The 18,467-nt window shown below is 40.9% G+C and overlaps 1 protein-coding gene across 1 annotated transcript in view; it reads right to left on the bottom strand.

Moving 5' to 3' along the window:
- Positions 1 to 17,967: 17,967 nt before the first annotated feature.
- ANO4 (anoctamin 4) overlaps positions 17,968 to 18,467 on the bottom strand; it is a gene marked incomplete at both ends in the record, with an annotated part of 446,527 nt that continues 446,027 nt past the window's right edge. Inside the window, one exon of the mRNA XM_082666182.1 lies at positions 17,968 to 18,159. Coding sequence (XP_082522308.1) covers positions 17,968 to 18,159 — 192 coding nt within the window. The remainder of the gene's footprint in view (positions 18,160 to 18,467) is intronic.

Raw genomic sequence — 18,467 nt, 5'->3', positions numbered from 1 at the left:
ATTTACCACACAAAGGACTCTTCCTATGTACTATGTATGGATTTTAAAAGTGTAAGCAAATAAACATGTAGAACATATCATTGAAGGATATTTTATATTTTAAGCAATTAAGACTATATCTGAAAATACAATAGAAAATAACATATTTAATACTAGAAATTTCTTAGCCATTGTCTCTTTGAATATTCCCCCTCTCCCATTTTCTCTATTCTGTATTTCCTTACCTCCTATTAGATGAATGTTGTTAACTTTTTATCTCATCCCCCACGTCTCCTGATCTGGTTCATAATTGTTATATTTTTATATTTATCACAATCTTAGAACATTTTAATCACCCCCAAAGAAACCCCATATCCATTAGCAGTCAGTCGCCATTTCGCCCAACCCCATTAGCGCTAAGTGACCATTAATCTACTTTTTATCTCCACAGATTTTTCTATTCTGGAAATTTCATATAAACGAAATCACATGAAAATCAAAAGACCCCAGTATGTCTTTTGTGACCACAGCGGTCTTTTGTGACTGGCTTCTTTCACATAGCATAATGTTTTCAAGGTTGATTCATGTAGCATACATCAGTACTTCATTCATTTTGATGGCCTAATAATATTCCATTGTATGACTATACCACATTTTATTTATCCATTCATCAGTTGATGGACATTTGTGTTGTTTCCACTTTTAGGCTATTATGAATAATGCTGATCTGAACACTGTGTACAAGTTTTTGTGTGGATGTGTGTTTTCGTTTTTCTTGAGTATATACGAGCAATAGAATTGCTGGGTCGTGTGGTAACTCTATGCTTAACCATTTGAGGAACTACTAGACTGTTTCCAAAGTGGTTGCACCATTTTACGTTTCTATCAGTAGTGTATGAGGGTTCCAATTTCTCCACATCCTGACCAACGCTTGTTAAATGTATTTTTTATTATAGCCATTCTAGTGGGTGTGAAGTGGTATCTTATTGTGGTTTTGATTTGCAGTTTCCTGATAGCTAATGATGTTGAGAATCTTTTTATACTTATTGGCCATTTGTACATCATCTTTGGAGACATGTCTGCTGAGATCCTGTGCCCATTTTCAGTGGCTTATTTGTCTTTTTATTGTTGAATTGTAAGAGTTCTTTGTATATTCAAGATACAAGTTTCTTATCAGATATATAATTTACAAATGTTTTCCTCCACTCCATGGGTTGGAGAGTTTTCTAAGTCTCTGAGTTATAAAGTGATGTGATCTAAACAGATCTCAAGTTTCAAAGTAGAGAACATAAAGCCTATTCACACACTTAAGATAGAGTAGGAAGCATGATGTTTCAGTAAATAAGACAAAGTACAGTGCAATTTAAAATAGGGCCAGTTGTGGCGGTAGATGGAGAAACAAAAGGAGACAGGTGAAGCAGGTGGAGAGATAAGAAATAGGAGAAAGATAAATACATAGACTCTGCTGAGGCCATGCATGGGTAGAAGCCAGGATACCCAGGCAAAGGCAAAACTGCAAAAAATGATAGGAGTCAAGGTATACCTTGGTTTACACGCTGTTGGAGAGGTAAGAGGCTGGCTCAAGAAGGCCATCTACAGGGGAAGTGACCAAGCAGAGAAAAAGATATTCAGAAAATTGAACCAATGATCTTACCCACTCCCTGGAGCATTTGATTGCCTCCTCGGCTCTTCACGTTCAAATAATCAGGTGTTTGATGTTTATAGCTCAGAAAAGCAATGCTTCCACAAATACCAGAGAAAAAAAGAGATTTCTTCTTGGCTTTTAAGTGTCAAAAGTCTAGCCTCTTAGGTTGACAGGGATAAAATATCTTGGGAGGTAAGAGCTAAATTCTCAAATGCCTAGAGTAGAAATGGATTTCTGATGCTAGGAGGGTTTAGGGGAAGCCAGGAGGGTTAATATATTAATGAGTCTCTGAGGAAGGGTCTGTGTCCCACTTTATGTGGTGAGCCTTGGGATGGCGGCAGCAAACCACCATAGGTTTGTGGGATTTGAGAGAAACAGCAAAACCTGTGCCCCATCTCCTGCTTAGAGCTGAGAGCCACAAGACCCCAGTAAATACACGCTGAATGGTGTATCTGGGCAGCCATATGACCTTGGGGTGTTAGACTTTACCATGGTTTATAAGCACAGAAGCAGAAATTACTGCACGAAATGTCTAGGTGACTAGGATTTTAGCCTCACGGTTTCATACAACCTAGTGTAGTGTAAGAGCAGTATGGAGGTAAAGAAGGAAACCAATAGGGGAACTAGGCTCAAACAGGCTGAGACCGGCTGAGATTGACAACTATTTTATGGTTTCCGAACAGAAGATGAATATTAAAAGCTTAGACAATTAAGAAAAAACCTAGGCAGATGGGGGAGTGAGGACGGGAAGAAGTATTATTCCCTTTTATAGCAAGTAGTCAGTCAATACTGTAGCTAAAAATTGATTTCAATCTCTTAATGCTTTTCACGATCTCTCTACTTAAACTTAGTCATCTTTGTTCACTGCTGTATTCTTAGCGTCTAGAACAAGAGCCTAGCCACAAATCTACAAAATTACTGCCTCTTAGAGTTTTCATCCACTTGTTTGTTTTTAAATGAGTCACAGGTGTGATTCCCTGAGAAGCAGAGTCTGACACGGAGTTTGGTGTGCTTAATGTTTATTAAGGGGCGCCTTTAGGATCCACACCTGTGGAAGAAAGGCAAGCGACCTGTGGAAGGAAGACGAGAGACGCAGGTTTGGGCAGAGGTGGAAGTTGAGCTGTAATGCCAATCCAAGGATGGTCTCCCCACAGAGACTCTGAAGTGCGGGGAGTTAACTTCAGACTTAACCCCATTGGGCCAAGGTAGTCAGGCTTTCACATCCAGTCGATGTGGGTAGGCACAGGAAGGGGCGTGGTCTTGGACCACGTGATCCTCTGCAATAAGGCCTTCCCGAAGAGCTGAGAGGTGGAAGCTGTCTGCTGTAGCCCTCCCAACGGCAGAGGCTAGCAGTCCTTCACTGAAAGGGGATCTCGGCAGTGTACTACGGTGTGTGCTTCACAAGGTAAGTGCATTTTAGAGATGTTAAATCATTTGTCCAAGGTCAGACACCTTGGATCTGAAGTTAGTTTTGTCTGATGCCAAAGCCCATGACCTTGATATTTTGCTCTATTGAACGTGTTGATGTAAGCTCACTCCTAAATTGGTGAGAGTGGGGCTTGGAGTTAGGAGGGCTTATTCTCAGGCTTCTGAGATACAAAGTGCAAGGCAAAGTGGCAGACCTCTGTGTGGCCCTGACCCACTCCTTTAAGCAACGCCCACTGCTCTGCTCAGCAAGGAAACTGCAGTGACAGTGCTTTGTATTAAATATGATTAACTGATAACTGATAACACAGCTTGAAATTGCTACCCACCGACCTTTCCACCAGGGTAATATTCTTTAAAATATTATACAGTCAGATAAAACTGAACAATTCAGCTTGCATTGTAGAGTGTATTCAAATTACGGCAAAATATTGAGTAGATCGGTGGTTTTCAGTGTGTGGTTCCCAGCCAACAGTATCAACACCACCTGGGTACTTGTAGCAATTGAAATCCTTGGGCCTACCTTAAAACTCCTGAATCAGAAAAGGTAGTGGTTGGGTTCAGGTGATTCTAATATACGCTGGAGTTTAGTTTGAGAAATACTGGACTAGATAGTGATAATTAGTAGGAAAAAGAAACTGGATTTTCAATAGCAAGTAAACTGTATATAAGTGTTTCCTTTAAAAAATGGTTTGAATATTTCCTCTATTTGTTCACTGGATTTGCTTTGCATATTGGACCCCAGCCCTTCTAAATGATCACAAATTCCTAATTAGTGAGGTCTGAATTAATGAAAGTTAAAGATTACCTCCTTAAGGGCTAAGGTCTAGGCAAGCTGAGTGCAGCTGTGCATAGGGTTCCACTGATAACACCTTTAGTATTTACCCCTCCCTACCAGGATATTAATGGGCTCCAAATTGAATACTTCAAGTATTTAAAACCACTCATGCCATGGAAACATTATTCAGCAAGCTTCCTTAATTTTTTTGTTGAAAATATTATAAAATTGGTGTCTAAAACCAGATAGTCAATGGGTGATCTGGGGAAATTACTCAATATCCCTGCTGGGAAAACAATAGCTGGACTTAAGTGGGTTTAACTTCTTCACTAAGAGGACTGTATGAATTGAGGTTTGACACTTGGCTCTTTCATGTTGAAATTTATTTACAGGAAAATGAGTTAACACTGATTGCATCCTATAAGCACTAAATACTTGACGCTCTGTTAGGCACTGGGGAAAGTGAAGGTGGGGTTCTTGATTTCTATCACTTACAAGCTCTCTGGGGATATAGACAGATATGCATGCACCAGTGGAGGAATAACACATGGGGAAAGAGTCTGAGTGAGTGGGGCAGGTTGTGCGATAGGAGACTTCTGGGGAGAGGGGAGCCCAGTGGACAGGACTAGCTGGAGACACACTTGCTGAAAAGTTGAAGTCTGAGGTAGACCTTAAAACTAGAGATAATCTGACTAGGCAAAGAAGAGAGGAAAAATGTTTTTCCAGGGAGTGTGGTGCATGGAGGAAGGTATAAGTAAAGCTTGGGAAGGAGTGAAGGAACCTGCTCTTCTAGGGGATGTGAGGAGATCCTGGCTAGCATGGAGGTTGGTACTGAGGTGAAGAAACATTATGTAAGTAGAGTGGCTGGTTTGAAGGACTAGGATGCAGAGTTAGGACTTTTACCAGAACTTCCCTTTGAATCCAGGAGGGTCTGCTGCCTGCCAGGGGCATTTGCTGTATTTTTTTTTTTTTTTTTTTTTTTTTGCGGCACGCGGGCCTCTCACTGTTGTGGCCCCTCCCGCCACGGAGCACAGGCTCCGGACACGCAGGCTCAGCGGCCGTGGCTCACGGGCCCAGCCGCTCCATGGCATGTGGGATCCTCTCGGACTGGGGCACGAACCCGTGTCCCCTGCATCGGCAGGCGGACTCTCAACCACCGCGCCACCAGGGAAGCCCCTGCTGTATTCTTTTTTTTTTTTTTTTTTTTTTTTTGCGGTTCGCGGGCCTCTCACCGCTGCGGCCCCTCCCGCCGCGGAGCACAGGCTCCGTACGCGCAGGCCCAGCGGCCATGGCTCACGGGCCCACCGGCTCCGCGGTATGTGGGATCTTCCCGAACCGGCACTAACCTGCGCCCCTGCATCGGCAGGCGGACTCCCAACCACTGCACCACCAGGGAAGCCCTCTGCTGTATTCTTAATCTGCCTCTAGTGTACATTAGACTATACTTACAGTAATGCAATGAATCATCAAAGGAAGGATAAATGGGTTGCAATTTCCTTTATTTAAGACCCCCTGGAAAGCATATTTATAGAAAATTTACATAGAAAGTTATTTCTAGAGAGATTTCCATTTTAAAAAATCAGCTAAGATAAAATTTTGCCAGTTCCACGATTAACCCCCTGCCACCTATTTGGATAACTTTATATCCACACAGGTGAGGTTTTAATGAAGATTATAGTGTTGAAGTAGGATAGTTCTAATATTTTAGTCTTATGAAGACTCCTAAGATTAGGTATATTAAAAAATCCTCAAATGACGGCCTACTCATTACACCTGACAATTAACATATTCCACCATCCACACTGGGAAACAGAGTTCATCAGAAACGTATGCTAATTTTTTGCTGGCTATGTTGTTTGTTTTTGCATGCATTCGTTCAATGAACACTTGATTTCTTTTTACTTTCCCAGTTTTACTGAGATATAATTGACATACTGTGCTGTATAAGTTTTAAGATGTACAGCATAATGATTTGACTCACATAAAATGTGAAATGATTACCATAATAAGTTTAGTTAACATCCATCATCTCATATAAATACAAAAAAGAAAAAGAAAAAAAAGTTTTTTCCTTGTGAGAACTCTTAGGATCTTAATACTTTCAAATACACCATGCAGCCGTGTTAGCTATGGTCATCATGTGCATTATATCCCTATACTTATTTGTCTTTTCTTGAGATATAATTGACATATAACATTATATTGGTTTCAGGCATACCACATAATAATTTGATATTTCTATATAGTATGTGTATATTACTAAATGATGACTACAGTATGTCTAGTTAAGATCCAGTATCACAAATAGTTATCAGATTTTTTGTGTGTAATGAGAACGTTTAAGATCTATTCTCTTAGCAAATATACAATAAAGTATTATTAAGTGTAATCACCATGCTGTACATCATATGCCCATGACTTATTTATTTTATAACTGGAAGTTTGTAACTTTTGACTGCCTCTCCCGTATCACCCATTCCCTGACCCTGCCTCTAGCTACCACCAACTTGTTTTCTGTATAAGTATCCTAAGCACCTCACAATTGGCTGCCTCTGTGTTCGTCCCTGGGATGAGTGCGTCTGAGCATGTGAACCCTCTAAGCCATTTATCAGTTTGCTCTGCTCTTAGGGATGTGAGTCCTGTTGGTTTTCACAGCTAGCTATTTTGGGGGCTCATCTCTCAGGTACAGACCTTAAAAGTTGTGGTGCCTGATGTGGGGTTCAAACCCTTTCCTCAGGGAGAAGGTCCAGGTTTTGAATTCTGATTGTAGATTGTCACACGGGGGGTGGGGTTTAGGGTGAGTTTGTGTCTCAGCCTCTTCTACCCACTTTGTGGGTTTTTTATCTTTTTCCCAATGCGTTGCTCACCTAGTTTTGGGGTTTTTCTGTTTTTTGTTTTTTTCCAGAGGAAATTGTTCCATATTTAGCTGTAGATTCAGTGTGTCTGTGGGAGGAGGTGAGCTCAGGTTCTTCCTACCTTGCCATCTTGAACCAGCCTTATGTTTTTTTTTTTGATTACTGTAACTTTATAATATAGCTTGAAATCAGGAAGTGTGTTGCCCCCCTCTTTGTTCTTTTATTCTCAGGATTTCTTTGGCTATTCAGGGTCTTTTGTGGTTCTATGTAAATGTTAAGATAGTCTTTTCTACTTCTGTAAAAAAAAAAAAAGCCATTGAAATCTCAACAGGGATTGCATTAAATCTATAAATAGCTTAGGTAGTATGGACATTTTAACAATATTAAATTTTCCAATCCATGAACAAGGGATATTTCTCCATTTATTTGTGTCTTCTTTGATTTCTTTCATCAATGTCTTACAGTTTTCAGGGTAGAGATTTTTCACCTCCTCAGTTAAATTTATTTTTAAATATCTTATTTTTGTTGCCTCTGTGAGATTGTTTTCTTTATTTCTTTTTCAGAAAATTTGTGTTAGTGTATAAAAAGCTTCTGATGTTGTATGTTAATTTTGTGTCCTGCAACTTTACTGAATTGGTTGATTAGATATAACAGTTTTTTGTGGAGTCTTCAGGATTTTCTATATATAAAATCATGTCATCTGTAAATGGAGACCATTTTACTTCTTCCTTTCCAATTCTTACGGCATTTATTTATTTATTTTCTTGCCTAATTGCTCTGGCTAGGACTTCCAGTACCATGTTGAATATGGTGATAGTGGGCACCCATGTCTTTTCCTGATCCTAGAGGAAAAGCTTTTAACCTTTCATCATTAAGTATGTTGTTAAATGTGGCTTTGTCATATATGGCCTTTACTATGTTGAGGAACATTCCTTCTCTACCTAATTTGTTAAGAATTTTTACTATGAATGGATGTTGAATTTTGTCAAATGCTTTCTCTGCCACTATTAAGATGATCATATATTTTTTCTTTCTTTCTATTAATGTGATGTATCCCATTTATTGATTTGTGTATGTTGAACCATTTTTGCATTCCAAGGATAAATCCCACTTGATCATGGTGAATGATCCTTTTCATGTGCTGCTGAATTTGATTTGCTACTATTTTATTGAGGATTTTTGCATCTGTATTCATCAGGGACATTGTCCTGTAGGTTTATTTTCTTGTAGTGTCCTATTCTGGCTTTGATATCAGGCCTATGTTGGCTTCAGAAAATGAGTGTTCCCTCCTCTCTGATTTTTTGGAAGTTTTAAAATAAGGATTGGCATTCATTCTTCTTTAAATGTTTGGTAAAACTCACCAGTGAGGCCATCTGGTCCTGGAATTCTTGTCATCAGGAGATTTTTGATTACTGATTCAATCTCTTTACTAGTAATTAGTCTGTTCAGATTTGCTGTTTCTTCTTGATTCAGTCTTGGTAGGTTGTATGTTTCTAGGAATTTTTCCATTTTTTCTCAGTTGTCTAATTTGTTGGTGTATAGTCATTCATAATAGTCTCTTATCATCCTTTGTATTTCTGTAGTATGAGTTGTAATGTGTCCTTTTTCATTTATAATTTTGATTTGTTTCCTATTTTTTCTTTGGTTAGTCTAGCTAAAGTTTTCTCAATTTTGTTTACCTTTTCAAAGAACGAACTCTTAATTCATCACTCTTTTCTATTGTTTTCCTGTTCTATAGTTTATTTATTGCTGCTCTAATCTTTATTTCCTTCTGTCAGTTTTGGGCTCAGTTTGATCTTCTCTTTCTAGTCCCTTTAAGTATAGAGTTAGGTTGTTTGAGATCTTTCTTGTTTACTAATGTAGACATTTATTGTTGTGAGCTTTCCTCTTAGAACTGCTTTTGCTGCATCCCATAAATTTTGGTAGGTTGTGTTTCCATTTTTGTTTCAAGAGATTTTATTATTTCACCTTTAATTTCTTCTTTGATCCATTGGTTGTTCAGGAGTGTTCATTTCCATGTATTTGTGAATTTTTCAGTTTCATCTTGTTACTGATTTCTAGTTTAATCCCATTGTGGTCACAGAAGATATTTGGTATGATTTCAGTCTCCTTGAACTTGCTAAGATTTGTTTTGTGACCTGACATATGGTTTATCCTAGAAAATGTTCCATGTGCACTTGAGAAGAATGGGTATTCTGCTGTTGTCAGACAGAATGCTCTGTGTATGTCTGTTAGGTTCATCTGATGTATAATTTTGTCCAAACCTGTTTCTTTATTGATTCCCTATCTGGATGATCTATCTTGTTGAGAGTGGGGTATTAGAGTCCCCAACTATTATTATATTGCTGTGTGTTTCTCTTTTCAGCTCTGTTAGTTTTGGGGCTACATTTTTAGGTGCTCTGATATTGGATATGTATTTACAATTCTATCTTCTTGATGGGTTGACCCCTTTATCATTATGTATTGACCTTTGCCTCTTTTTACCATTTTTGATTTAAAATGTATTTTGTCTAATAGAGCTACCCCTGCCTTTTTTTTTTTTTAACTACAATTTGCTGAAATCTTTTTCCACCCCTTCACTCTCAGTTGATGGGTGTCTTTAAGGCTAAATGAGTCTCATATTGTTGGATCTTGTTTCTTTTTTTTTGGATCTTGTTTAGCCATTCTGTGTCTTTTGATTGATTGGAGAATTTAAATCCATTTACATTTAAATGGATTGCCATTTTATTGATTATTTTCTAATGGTTTTGTAGATCCACTGTTTCTTCTTATTGCTACCTTTTTTTCTATTTTGATGTCTTTTGCTATCAGTATGCTTTATTTCTTTATCATGGTGTGTGTGTGTCTGTGTGACTACTATAGGCTCTTCCCTTGTGGTTATGAGATTTGCATATAAAACCTCAAAATTTTAACACCCTATTTTAAACTGATAACGATTTAACTTTGCTAGCATTCCTATACTTTTACTTCCTGCCTCACATTGATGTTACAGTTTACATACTTTTTATATTGTGTATCCAATAACAGATTATTGTAGTTGTGGTTATTTTCTACTACATTTGTTTTTTAATTTTTAAACTAGAGTTGTAAATAAGTTATGCACCACCATTACTATATTATAGAATCTTTGTCTGACACTATATTTAACATTACCACTGAGTTTTATGCTACCTTCTTGTGTTTTTGTAATGTTAATTAGCATCCTTTTACCACCACATAAAGAACTTCCTTTAGCATTTCTTGTAAGGCAGTTCTAGTGTTAATGAGCTCCCTCAGCTTTTGTTTGGAAAGGTCTTTATCCATTTCTGAAGGACAGCTCTGCCAGGTATAGAATTCTTGGTTGACAGTTTTTTTCTTTCAATGTTTTGAATATATCATCCCATTCTCTCCTGGCCTGCAAAGCTTCTGTGGAGAAATCTGCCAATAGTCTTATGAAGATTCTTTTGTATGTAACTCCACTCTTTCTTCTCACTGCTTTCAAAATTCTTTTTGTCTTTCACTTTGACAACTTAATTATAATGTGTCAGGGTGTAGCCCTCCTTGGGTTCACCTGTTTGGGGACTTTTGGGCCTCATGAATCTGGGCATCCATTTCTTTCCTCAGGTTGGGGGGTTTTTAGCCATTATTGCTTTAAATACTCTTTCTGTCTCTTTCTCTTCTTCTGGAATTGCCATAACGCCACTATTGTTTCTTTTAATTGTGTCCTATAAGTCACATATTCTTTCTTCACTCTTTTTTCTATTTGCTCCCCTGACTGGACAATTTCAAATGTCCTGTCTTCTAGATCACTGATTCCTTCTTCTGCATGGTGAAGTCTGTTTTTGAATCTCTCTTTTGAATTATTCAGTTCAGTCACTGTAATTTTTAGCTCTAGGATTTGTTTTATTTTTATGGTTTCTGTTCTTTGTTGAACTTCTTGTTTTGTTTAGCATTGTTTTCCTGATTGTTTACTTGTCTGCTGTGTGTTCTTATAGTTCACTAAATTTGTTTAGGAGGATCATTTTGAATTCTTTGACAATTCATAGATCTCCATTTCTTTAGGTTCAATTATTAGACCTTTATTTGTGTCCTTTGGCGGTGTCATGTTTATCTGATTTTTTTGATCCTTGATTCCTTACGTTGACATCTGTGCATTTTAGTAAATGGTCTCCAATTCCAGACTTTATAGGTTCTCTTTGACATAGACAGTTCTTCACCATTTGGCTCAGTTTGGGTTTCTGGACATGTTTGCTGGTAATAACTTTGGGCAGGTGGGGCTTGCTATCAGGGTGTATTTTCAGGTGAGCCCACTGCCCAAACTGGGGTCTGGGGTGGGTACTGCTGGCTGAAAGCAGTTGGATAAGAATTCTGGCTCTGTTCCCTACTTAGGTGAGGTTGTAGGATGGACTCCATGGTTACCGGAGTTCTCTGGTCAGGCTTACTAGATAGTTGGAACTGGGTACTATACTCAGCAGTAGGCAGAACTGTGGATTAGCTTCTCTGCCTTGGTATGGCAGCAGGACATGCTCCAGGGCCTGCACAACTCATCATTTGGGGATCTGAATCAGGCAAGAGTGTGCACTGATTTCTATGGCCAGATAAGGTCACTGGTTTTGCTCTGCAGACAGAAAAGCCACGGGTTGTGTTCTCTGTTCAAGTACCACTGTATGCAAGGCTGTTGGATGGGCTGCACAGTTTCCAGTGTGCTATGGTTGGGCAAGCTGAATGCTGTATTCAGCAAAGGGCAGGCAACAATTAGTTTCCCTGCCCAGATAGAGCAGGAGAATCGTCTCCAAGGGTGGCAAGGCTCTTTGTGGTCTTGACGCAAGTCAACCGTGCCCCAGGGGGCCAAACAGGGCTGCTGGCTTTGCTTTGCAGTCAATCATCTCTGCCTGCCATACTCTCTGAGTGTTGCTGAGCTATGTAGCTTCCAGGTGTTTTGGCCAGGCTTTCTGGTCAGGTGGGCCAGGAGCTACAGTCAGCAGTGGATAAAGTGATGATTTAACTCCTCTGCCTGGGTGAAATGGGAAGGCCAGCTCCAAGCGTGCTCTCAGGTGTTCTGGATCAGGTTTTCTGGTCAGGAGCGGCCAGGAGCTACACTCAGTAGTGGGTGGGACTATGAATTAGTTTCCCTCCCCGGACAGAGCCCTGGACACCTGCAGGCCTGGCAAGGCTCGCTGTTTGTGGTCTTGACTCAATCTGATCCGCTCTTTCCAAGTGCCCTGGCCCTGTGGTGACACAGACTTTGCGATTTTCAGCTCAGCCTGCCATTCTGTGCTCAAGCATTCCTGAGCTATGTAGTTTCCAGGCTTTCTGGTCAGGGGGTGCTGGGAGCTGCACTCAGCAGTGGGCTGGGCTATGACTCAGCTCCCCTGCCTGGGTAGGGCAGACCAGCACCCCAGCAGAACCAGCAAGGTTCTTCATTTGAGGACCTGAATCAGGCAGACCTGCACCCCATGAGTTCCCTAGTCATGGCTCTGCAGGTGAGCAAAGCCTCTGACTGGGACTGCTGGTTGGGCCCTGCAGGTAGGAGCTTGGTCCATCAAGATCCGAGTGCTGGTTGTTGCAAGCCCCTACCTGCTTCTTTATCATAATTAGATTCTCAGTGGTCAAGCCCCATAGATTTCCCCTGATTTCTGTGGGGTGAGACGAGAGTGGGGGCTTCCAAGAAGCGACCCACAACACAGTGGGGGCTAGATATTCACCCTGGGGTCTCATTTCCCAATAAAGGAACCCTAGGCTCAGGGGAGGACCTCTCATTGTGATGCTGTGCTGGCCTGGGGGAGGGGTAATGTGGTCAGCATGTAGCCATTCTTCTTACCTTCTAATATCGCCTGTCTTGGTCTCTGTGGTGTGGGGGAGGCGCTTCAGCCTCACCCCTATGTTCTAGGATTTTTTTTTAATTTTTATTTTATATTGGAGTATAGTTGATTAACAGTGTTAGTTTCAGGTGTACAGCAAAGTGATTCAGTTATATATATATATGTATCCTTTTTCAAAGTCTTTTCCCATTTAGGTTATTGTAGAATACTGAGAAGACTTCCCTGCTGCTATATAATAGGTCCTTGTTGGCTATCTATTTTAAATACAGCAGTGTGTACATGTCAGTACCAAACTCCCAATCTATCCCTTCCCACCACCCTTCCCACCTGGTAACCATTAGTTTGTTCTCTGTGAGTCTGTTTCTGTTTGTAAATAAGTTCATTTGTATCATGAGGTATTTGTCTTTCTCTGTCTGACTTACTTCACTTAGTATGATAATCTCCAGGTCCGTCCATGGCATGATTTCATTCTTTTTAATGGCTGAGTAATATTCCATTGTATATATGTACCACATCTTCTTTATCCATTCCTTTGTTGATGGACATTTAGGTTGCTTCCATGTCTTGGCTATTGTAAACAGCCCTGCAATGAACATTGGGGTGCATGTATCCTTTCAAACCATGTTTTTCTCCGGATACATGCCCAGGAGTGGGATTGCTGGATCACATGGTAGCTCTATTTTTAGTTTTTTAAGGAACCTATTTTTAGTTTTTTAAGGAACCTCCATACTGTTGTCTGTCTCTGTCTCTGTGGTGCGGGGGAGGTGCTTCAGCCTCACCGCCATGTTCTAGGATTTTTTTAGTGGTGTCTTATCCATGAATAGTTGTTAGTTTTCTTCTTGGGACAGGGAGGGAAGTCAGAAAGTCACTATGTCACTATTTTGGTGATATCACTCCCAACACTTGATTTCTTACAAAGTCCCGCAGAAATTACCCTTTACAACCTTCTTTGCCTTTCTCTTCTACAAACCTAAACACATCTTAAGATATTCACTATGTGTTCCTTGTACCCAAAACAGGGAAGATGAATGAGTGTATTCACTGTGCTGGTAGAAAGAAATGAAGGGAGGCAGAGAGGAAGGGAGGAAAGAGAAGAATTATATGCTAGAAATCAGGGATTGTGATTGCCAGAGGCACTTGCGATAGCAAAGGCAGAATTCCATGGGCAAAAGATATTTCCGGCCAGAGTCTTAGGTTCAGCCTATACTCAGACCAGGTAGAAAGCGATACTTAACAAAAGTTTACTTCCTTATCCTGACCAGGGCGTTGGGTGGTCCTCTACCTAGTTCTGAATGTTCATGGCCCACTGCAAACCCAAGGAGGGTTCACATTCCTTCCCCCTGCGTCTGCCACTCTTCCCGCTCCAAGGAGTAGGAGAGAAGCTATGGATGTATTAAATCCAAAGATCTATTGGTTCATGACGCTTAGAGGTAGAGCTTCAGGCATAACAAGCAGAAGTCACAATACTGGGTCAGTAGAGCAATTTGTCTGTCTGGAGCATCTCTTTGTATTTCATCTTTTGAGACTTTCCTTGGAAATTCCTTTCCCCAGGGCTGATGTGAAATATTTCACAGACTTCTTAGCCATGATTGAAAAGAAAACTCTGCCAATGGCCGCTTGTCTTCAGTTCCCATAAAATACATCTCCTTAGTTTAGGCTCTGCTAGGGTTAGTACAGTTGACCTTTGAATAGTGCAGAGGTTATGGGTGCCAATCTCCGTGCAGTCAGAAATCTGCATATAACTTTATAGTTGGTCGTCCATATCCACGGTTCATGGATTCAACCAATCATAGGTCCTGTAGTACTGTATTACGTATTTATTGAAAAAAAATCTGTTTATAAATGGACCCTCCTAGTTTAAGCCTGTGGTGTTCAAGGGTTAACTGCATTTCACTCCTAGGAACATCAGGTCAGAAGGAGTCCTAGAAAGAAACTACGAAATGGCTGAAGTTCTAGCCTGCCCAAAGCCACTCTGACCAACTGTTCCCATCTAAGGAAACATTTAAGGTTCTTGGGAATCCGCAGCCAAAATGAGACAGTGTTGATGGATGCGGTAATGGGAGCATTCCCATTTCCCTGACTGGCACAGGCCAGCTGATAACATAATTCAAAGTCAGGTTCTGCAATCTCTGGAAGAAGAGTAATTACAACAACAGGCATTGCTTAGAAGGAAACTCCCCCACCAGCCCTGCTTCCCCCATCCAGACAGACAGTCCCTTTGCTGGGATCAGCAGAGCATACTAGCAGGCAGGGTAATCAAAAGCATCATATATATCATTGGTTATATTTCACATTTCCTCAACAAAGGGCATCAGTGGCATTTTCCAAACTCTTCTGAGTGATTTCTAATGAGTTGCCTCGGCACCCTCTCTAAGAAGGTAGAATGGAAGCAATATAGAAAAGGTAGGTTAGGAAGGAAAATGTAGTCTCTCTGAAGGATGAAGTGATTTCTCAGGAGTGTTTGGGAGTGACAGACTTTCTTTAAAGACCCCCACTCTATGATTCCTCGTATTCTGTGAGAAGAAACTACAACAGAATTTCAGAAGACCCGGCTAAAAATATTCCATGTGCATAAATTTATTTTGAATTTTATCGCATCACATTATACAAGCATTAAACATGGCTTCATGTTGATGACTATTTAAATGTGAAAATTCATTATTCATGTCAGTACCTTTTGGCTATTTACAAGTAAGGAAGTTCTATGTACTTTTATATATCTCTGTATTTGTATGTACATATGTAAGAATACACGACTATACATATGTACACACAGAAATACATCTATGGCCATACACATAGCTATAGATATGTCATATATAATCTCCTCAGAAAGATCTGAAATTAAAAAAAAAGAAAGAAAAAGTTGTAAACAGGGTCTTGTTTGTGTTGTTTGGTGACACGGAATTAGGACCATGTGACATTCTAGGAATGTGTGTCCAGGTGTCCAAATACCCTTTTCAGCCCAGTGTCTGTAAAATTCACATGGGATAGAATGCAAAAAAGGTAGCAAACAGGCTGAAAAACAGGCCCAGTATACAAGTTCCCCTTGGTTTTAAAAACTTGAGAATGTAACTGCCCATGATGTGCATGCTTGCTTGGTCAAGAATGGTCTATGGATGGATAGCATTTGTGTGCTGGGCTGCGATGTGATTTCACAGCAGCATGGTTTCCCAGGCAGTCCTTTAAGAGTGCCGACCCCCCACCACTGCCGACCTCGGCGACATGCACTGCGGTTGCATTTTAGTCATTCACTGGAATGTGCTTTTGCACAGCTGGGAGAAGTAAACAGACTTCAGGTCCTTGGCCTGCAAATGAACTGTTACCTGGGAGAAAAAAAAAAAGGTATTAAAATCCGAAGTACACATGATGGCTTAAAGGACATTATGTACAATGGTCTGTACTTAGTGTGAATCAAAGGCATTCGAAGAATCTGTAACCCTGAACCAAGTCAGGTATGGTATAAACATTGCTGTGCCTGCTTGACAGATGAACAGACTGAGTCAGAAAGGCAGTCTGAAGGAAGGTGACTTCCTGCCAACTGTTGGGAAAATAGAGACAGAAAGACTATGCTTTCAAGCAAAATGCACAGATGTCCTCTTTGGGGAGTAACCAACCCATAATGCTGAGGCTAGAAGGAACTCTCAATTGTGAAGGGCCCTGTGGCCCAGCACAGCCCCGAGGTGAGGACAGTCTACCGTGGCACGCTGGTCTCTGGGCGCTGGAGCAGTTCTCTTCACTAATAATGTGTGCCTCCTACCCCAACTCAAGCCGTCCGATAGTCAGCCTTTCTCCTCTGAAAGCTGACCAGAGCCAGAGAAAAGGTGGTCAGAACGGGTGCAGGGGGCCAGGGGCTTGGAGCAAATGATAGAATCCCAGAAGGTTAAAGCCAGATAGGCTCTTAAAGTATTGTTTAGTCCAACTCCTTTTCTCTTGAAGATGTGGACACCGAATCCACAGGAATGTTCCACCCCGGGTCATACAGATAGAGAACGGACAGCCAGATCTAGATCCACTGGACTACGATGCAACGCTTAAGAACAGTGCAAATCCGATATAGTATTTGATAGCATTTTGTTTTGTAAATGTCTCACACTCATAACCTTATTTGAGCTGCAAATTAGTTCCACCCGATAAGCAGGCTCAGAAAAATTAAGTAGTTTTCCTGAACTCATATAGCCAAATGGCAGATCTGGAAAATGGCAAAATTACTAAGTAGCAAAACATTTCTTGCCTTTAGTGAAGCCAAGGCCTACTTTGGAATTGAGGGCAGAACCAATTCAACATCTGTATACTATTATATTATCCCTGTGGCCTGGGGTCTAGGTGATATCCTCCAAGTCCACCCTTATACCCAACTCACAATAACCTCCTGGACTCTTAATGCAGGATAAAACTTCGCTAATTTTAACAACAAACATCTCTGTAGATATCTGCTATATTGTAACCTATATGAAAAGTGAAAAACATACATTTTTTCCTGTATATCTCATTTTTCTTTTGGAGGCCAAATTTTGGAAAACGTTTCAAAGTTAGTCTCCAAACAAGTGGAGAGAGGGGAATGAAGGCAAGGAAGGCAAAAGAAATGCTGGAATACTAGATTCACAGAGTATAAAAACTGAGGGCTCATCTTATCACCGAAGAAACTGAGGCACAGAGAAGTTAAGTGACTTGTCCAAGGACACACAGATAGTAATTGCCTTGCCAGAGAGAAGGTTTCAGAAGAACTTTCTGATATGTGGGAACATCATGAAAGTTTCTTACAGTGTTTTTAAGCGTAATGCACTCAACCTTTATTAATTAAATGTGCATTTAATGGGTGCCAAGTACTTACCGCTGTGCTAACCAGCTGGAAGAATAAATTACAGTCCCTAGAGACTTTCCTAAAGATGCTTACAGTTGTGCTGGGGAAGCCTAATAACTATTTGAAAATCACAAATTAACAACACATATCAATATCAATATGTGGTATTGATGCAGTAACCAGAGGTGTTTATAAAGAGTAAGTCTCAGTGGGCTGATGAGTCTGAGGAAACCTTAGCGGGTGTGGCCTGACGTGGATCAGCCAGGGAGGAAACAATAAATGGGTGACGGAGGGAAGGCCATCTTGGGTGAGATGAAAAAGTGACTTTAATATCCCCACGGTAACATGCCCCTTCTTTCTGATGAAAGAGAATAGCCAGGCTAGACTGGAAGGGGGAGGAGGGTTTATTTCAGGGGCCACCTAGGCCAACTCATGAAGACCTTGGCTGCCAGGCCAGAGTGTGACACGGAGACAGAGAAGAGTTGCAGGAGTTGTGTGCAAAGGGAAGGTTACGTTAAATGTGCAATTTTAGTAAGAGACAAGCTGGTTTTGAAAGCTTCTAGAGGATTTATTTGCACCCCTATCGGGAGAGCAATGGCAAGCTTTGATTCAGGGAGTTGAAAGCGCCCCTTCCAGCCAAGGAGAGGTCTCAGACCGTGAAACACTTCTCACCGACCTGGTCACGGCCACTCGTTGTGGTGTGCTTTTCCATTTTTCTTCCTCTCTTTTCGTTCCTTCTGAAGACGCTCCAGTTCTGCTTCATACATCATCTCCTGAATCAAGTACTTCTCTCTTCTCATTCGATCCCTTAGATCTTTTGGGAGGTCCGGGATCAGATATGAAATGAGGTGTTTTATACAAAACACGAGGTGCTAAAAACACAGGGGAGAATACAACAGAGTCAGGTTTACTGTGCAGCCTTAGCGGAAAGAGCGCTGGGAGCTGGTCGAGAACAGGGATGTGGAGCCTCTGGTGTGTCTGGGGAGTGGAATAAGGCCAGGGGGTGGGTGTGAGAGGAAACAGAGTCACAGGGATAGGTGAGGACTGAACTTGGTGTAATGGCACCGTACAGGAAATGAGAAGAGGACTCAGGAAAGAAGGCGGAGAAGCAAAGGCCAGAAAATGCAAAGGAGAGCCAGAAGAATATACTGCGGAATCAGAAAGCCCAGGTTTGAATTCC

The sequence above is a fragment of the Grampus griseus genome (genome assembly GCF_964374135.1).
Source record: "Grampus griseus genome assembly, chromosome: 11".
In the NCBI taxonomy this organism is placed as follows: Eukaryota; Metazoa; Chordata; class Mammalia; order Artiodactyla; family Delphinidae; genus Grampus; species Grampus griseus.
The sequence above is the reverse complement of the archived record's forward strand: the minus strand, read 5'-3'. Positions and strand labels throughout refer to the sequence as shown.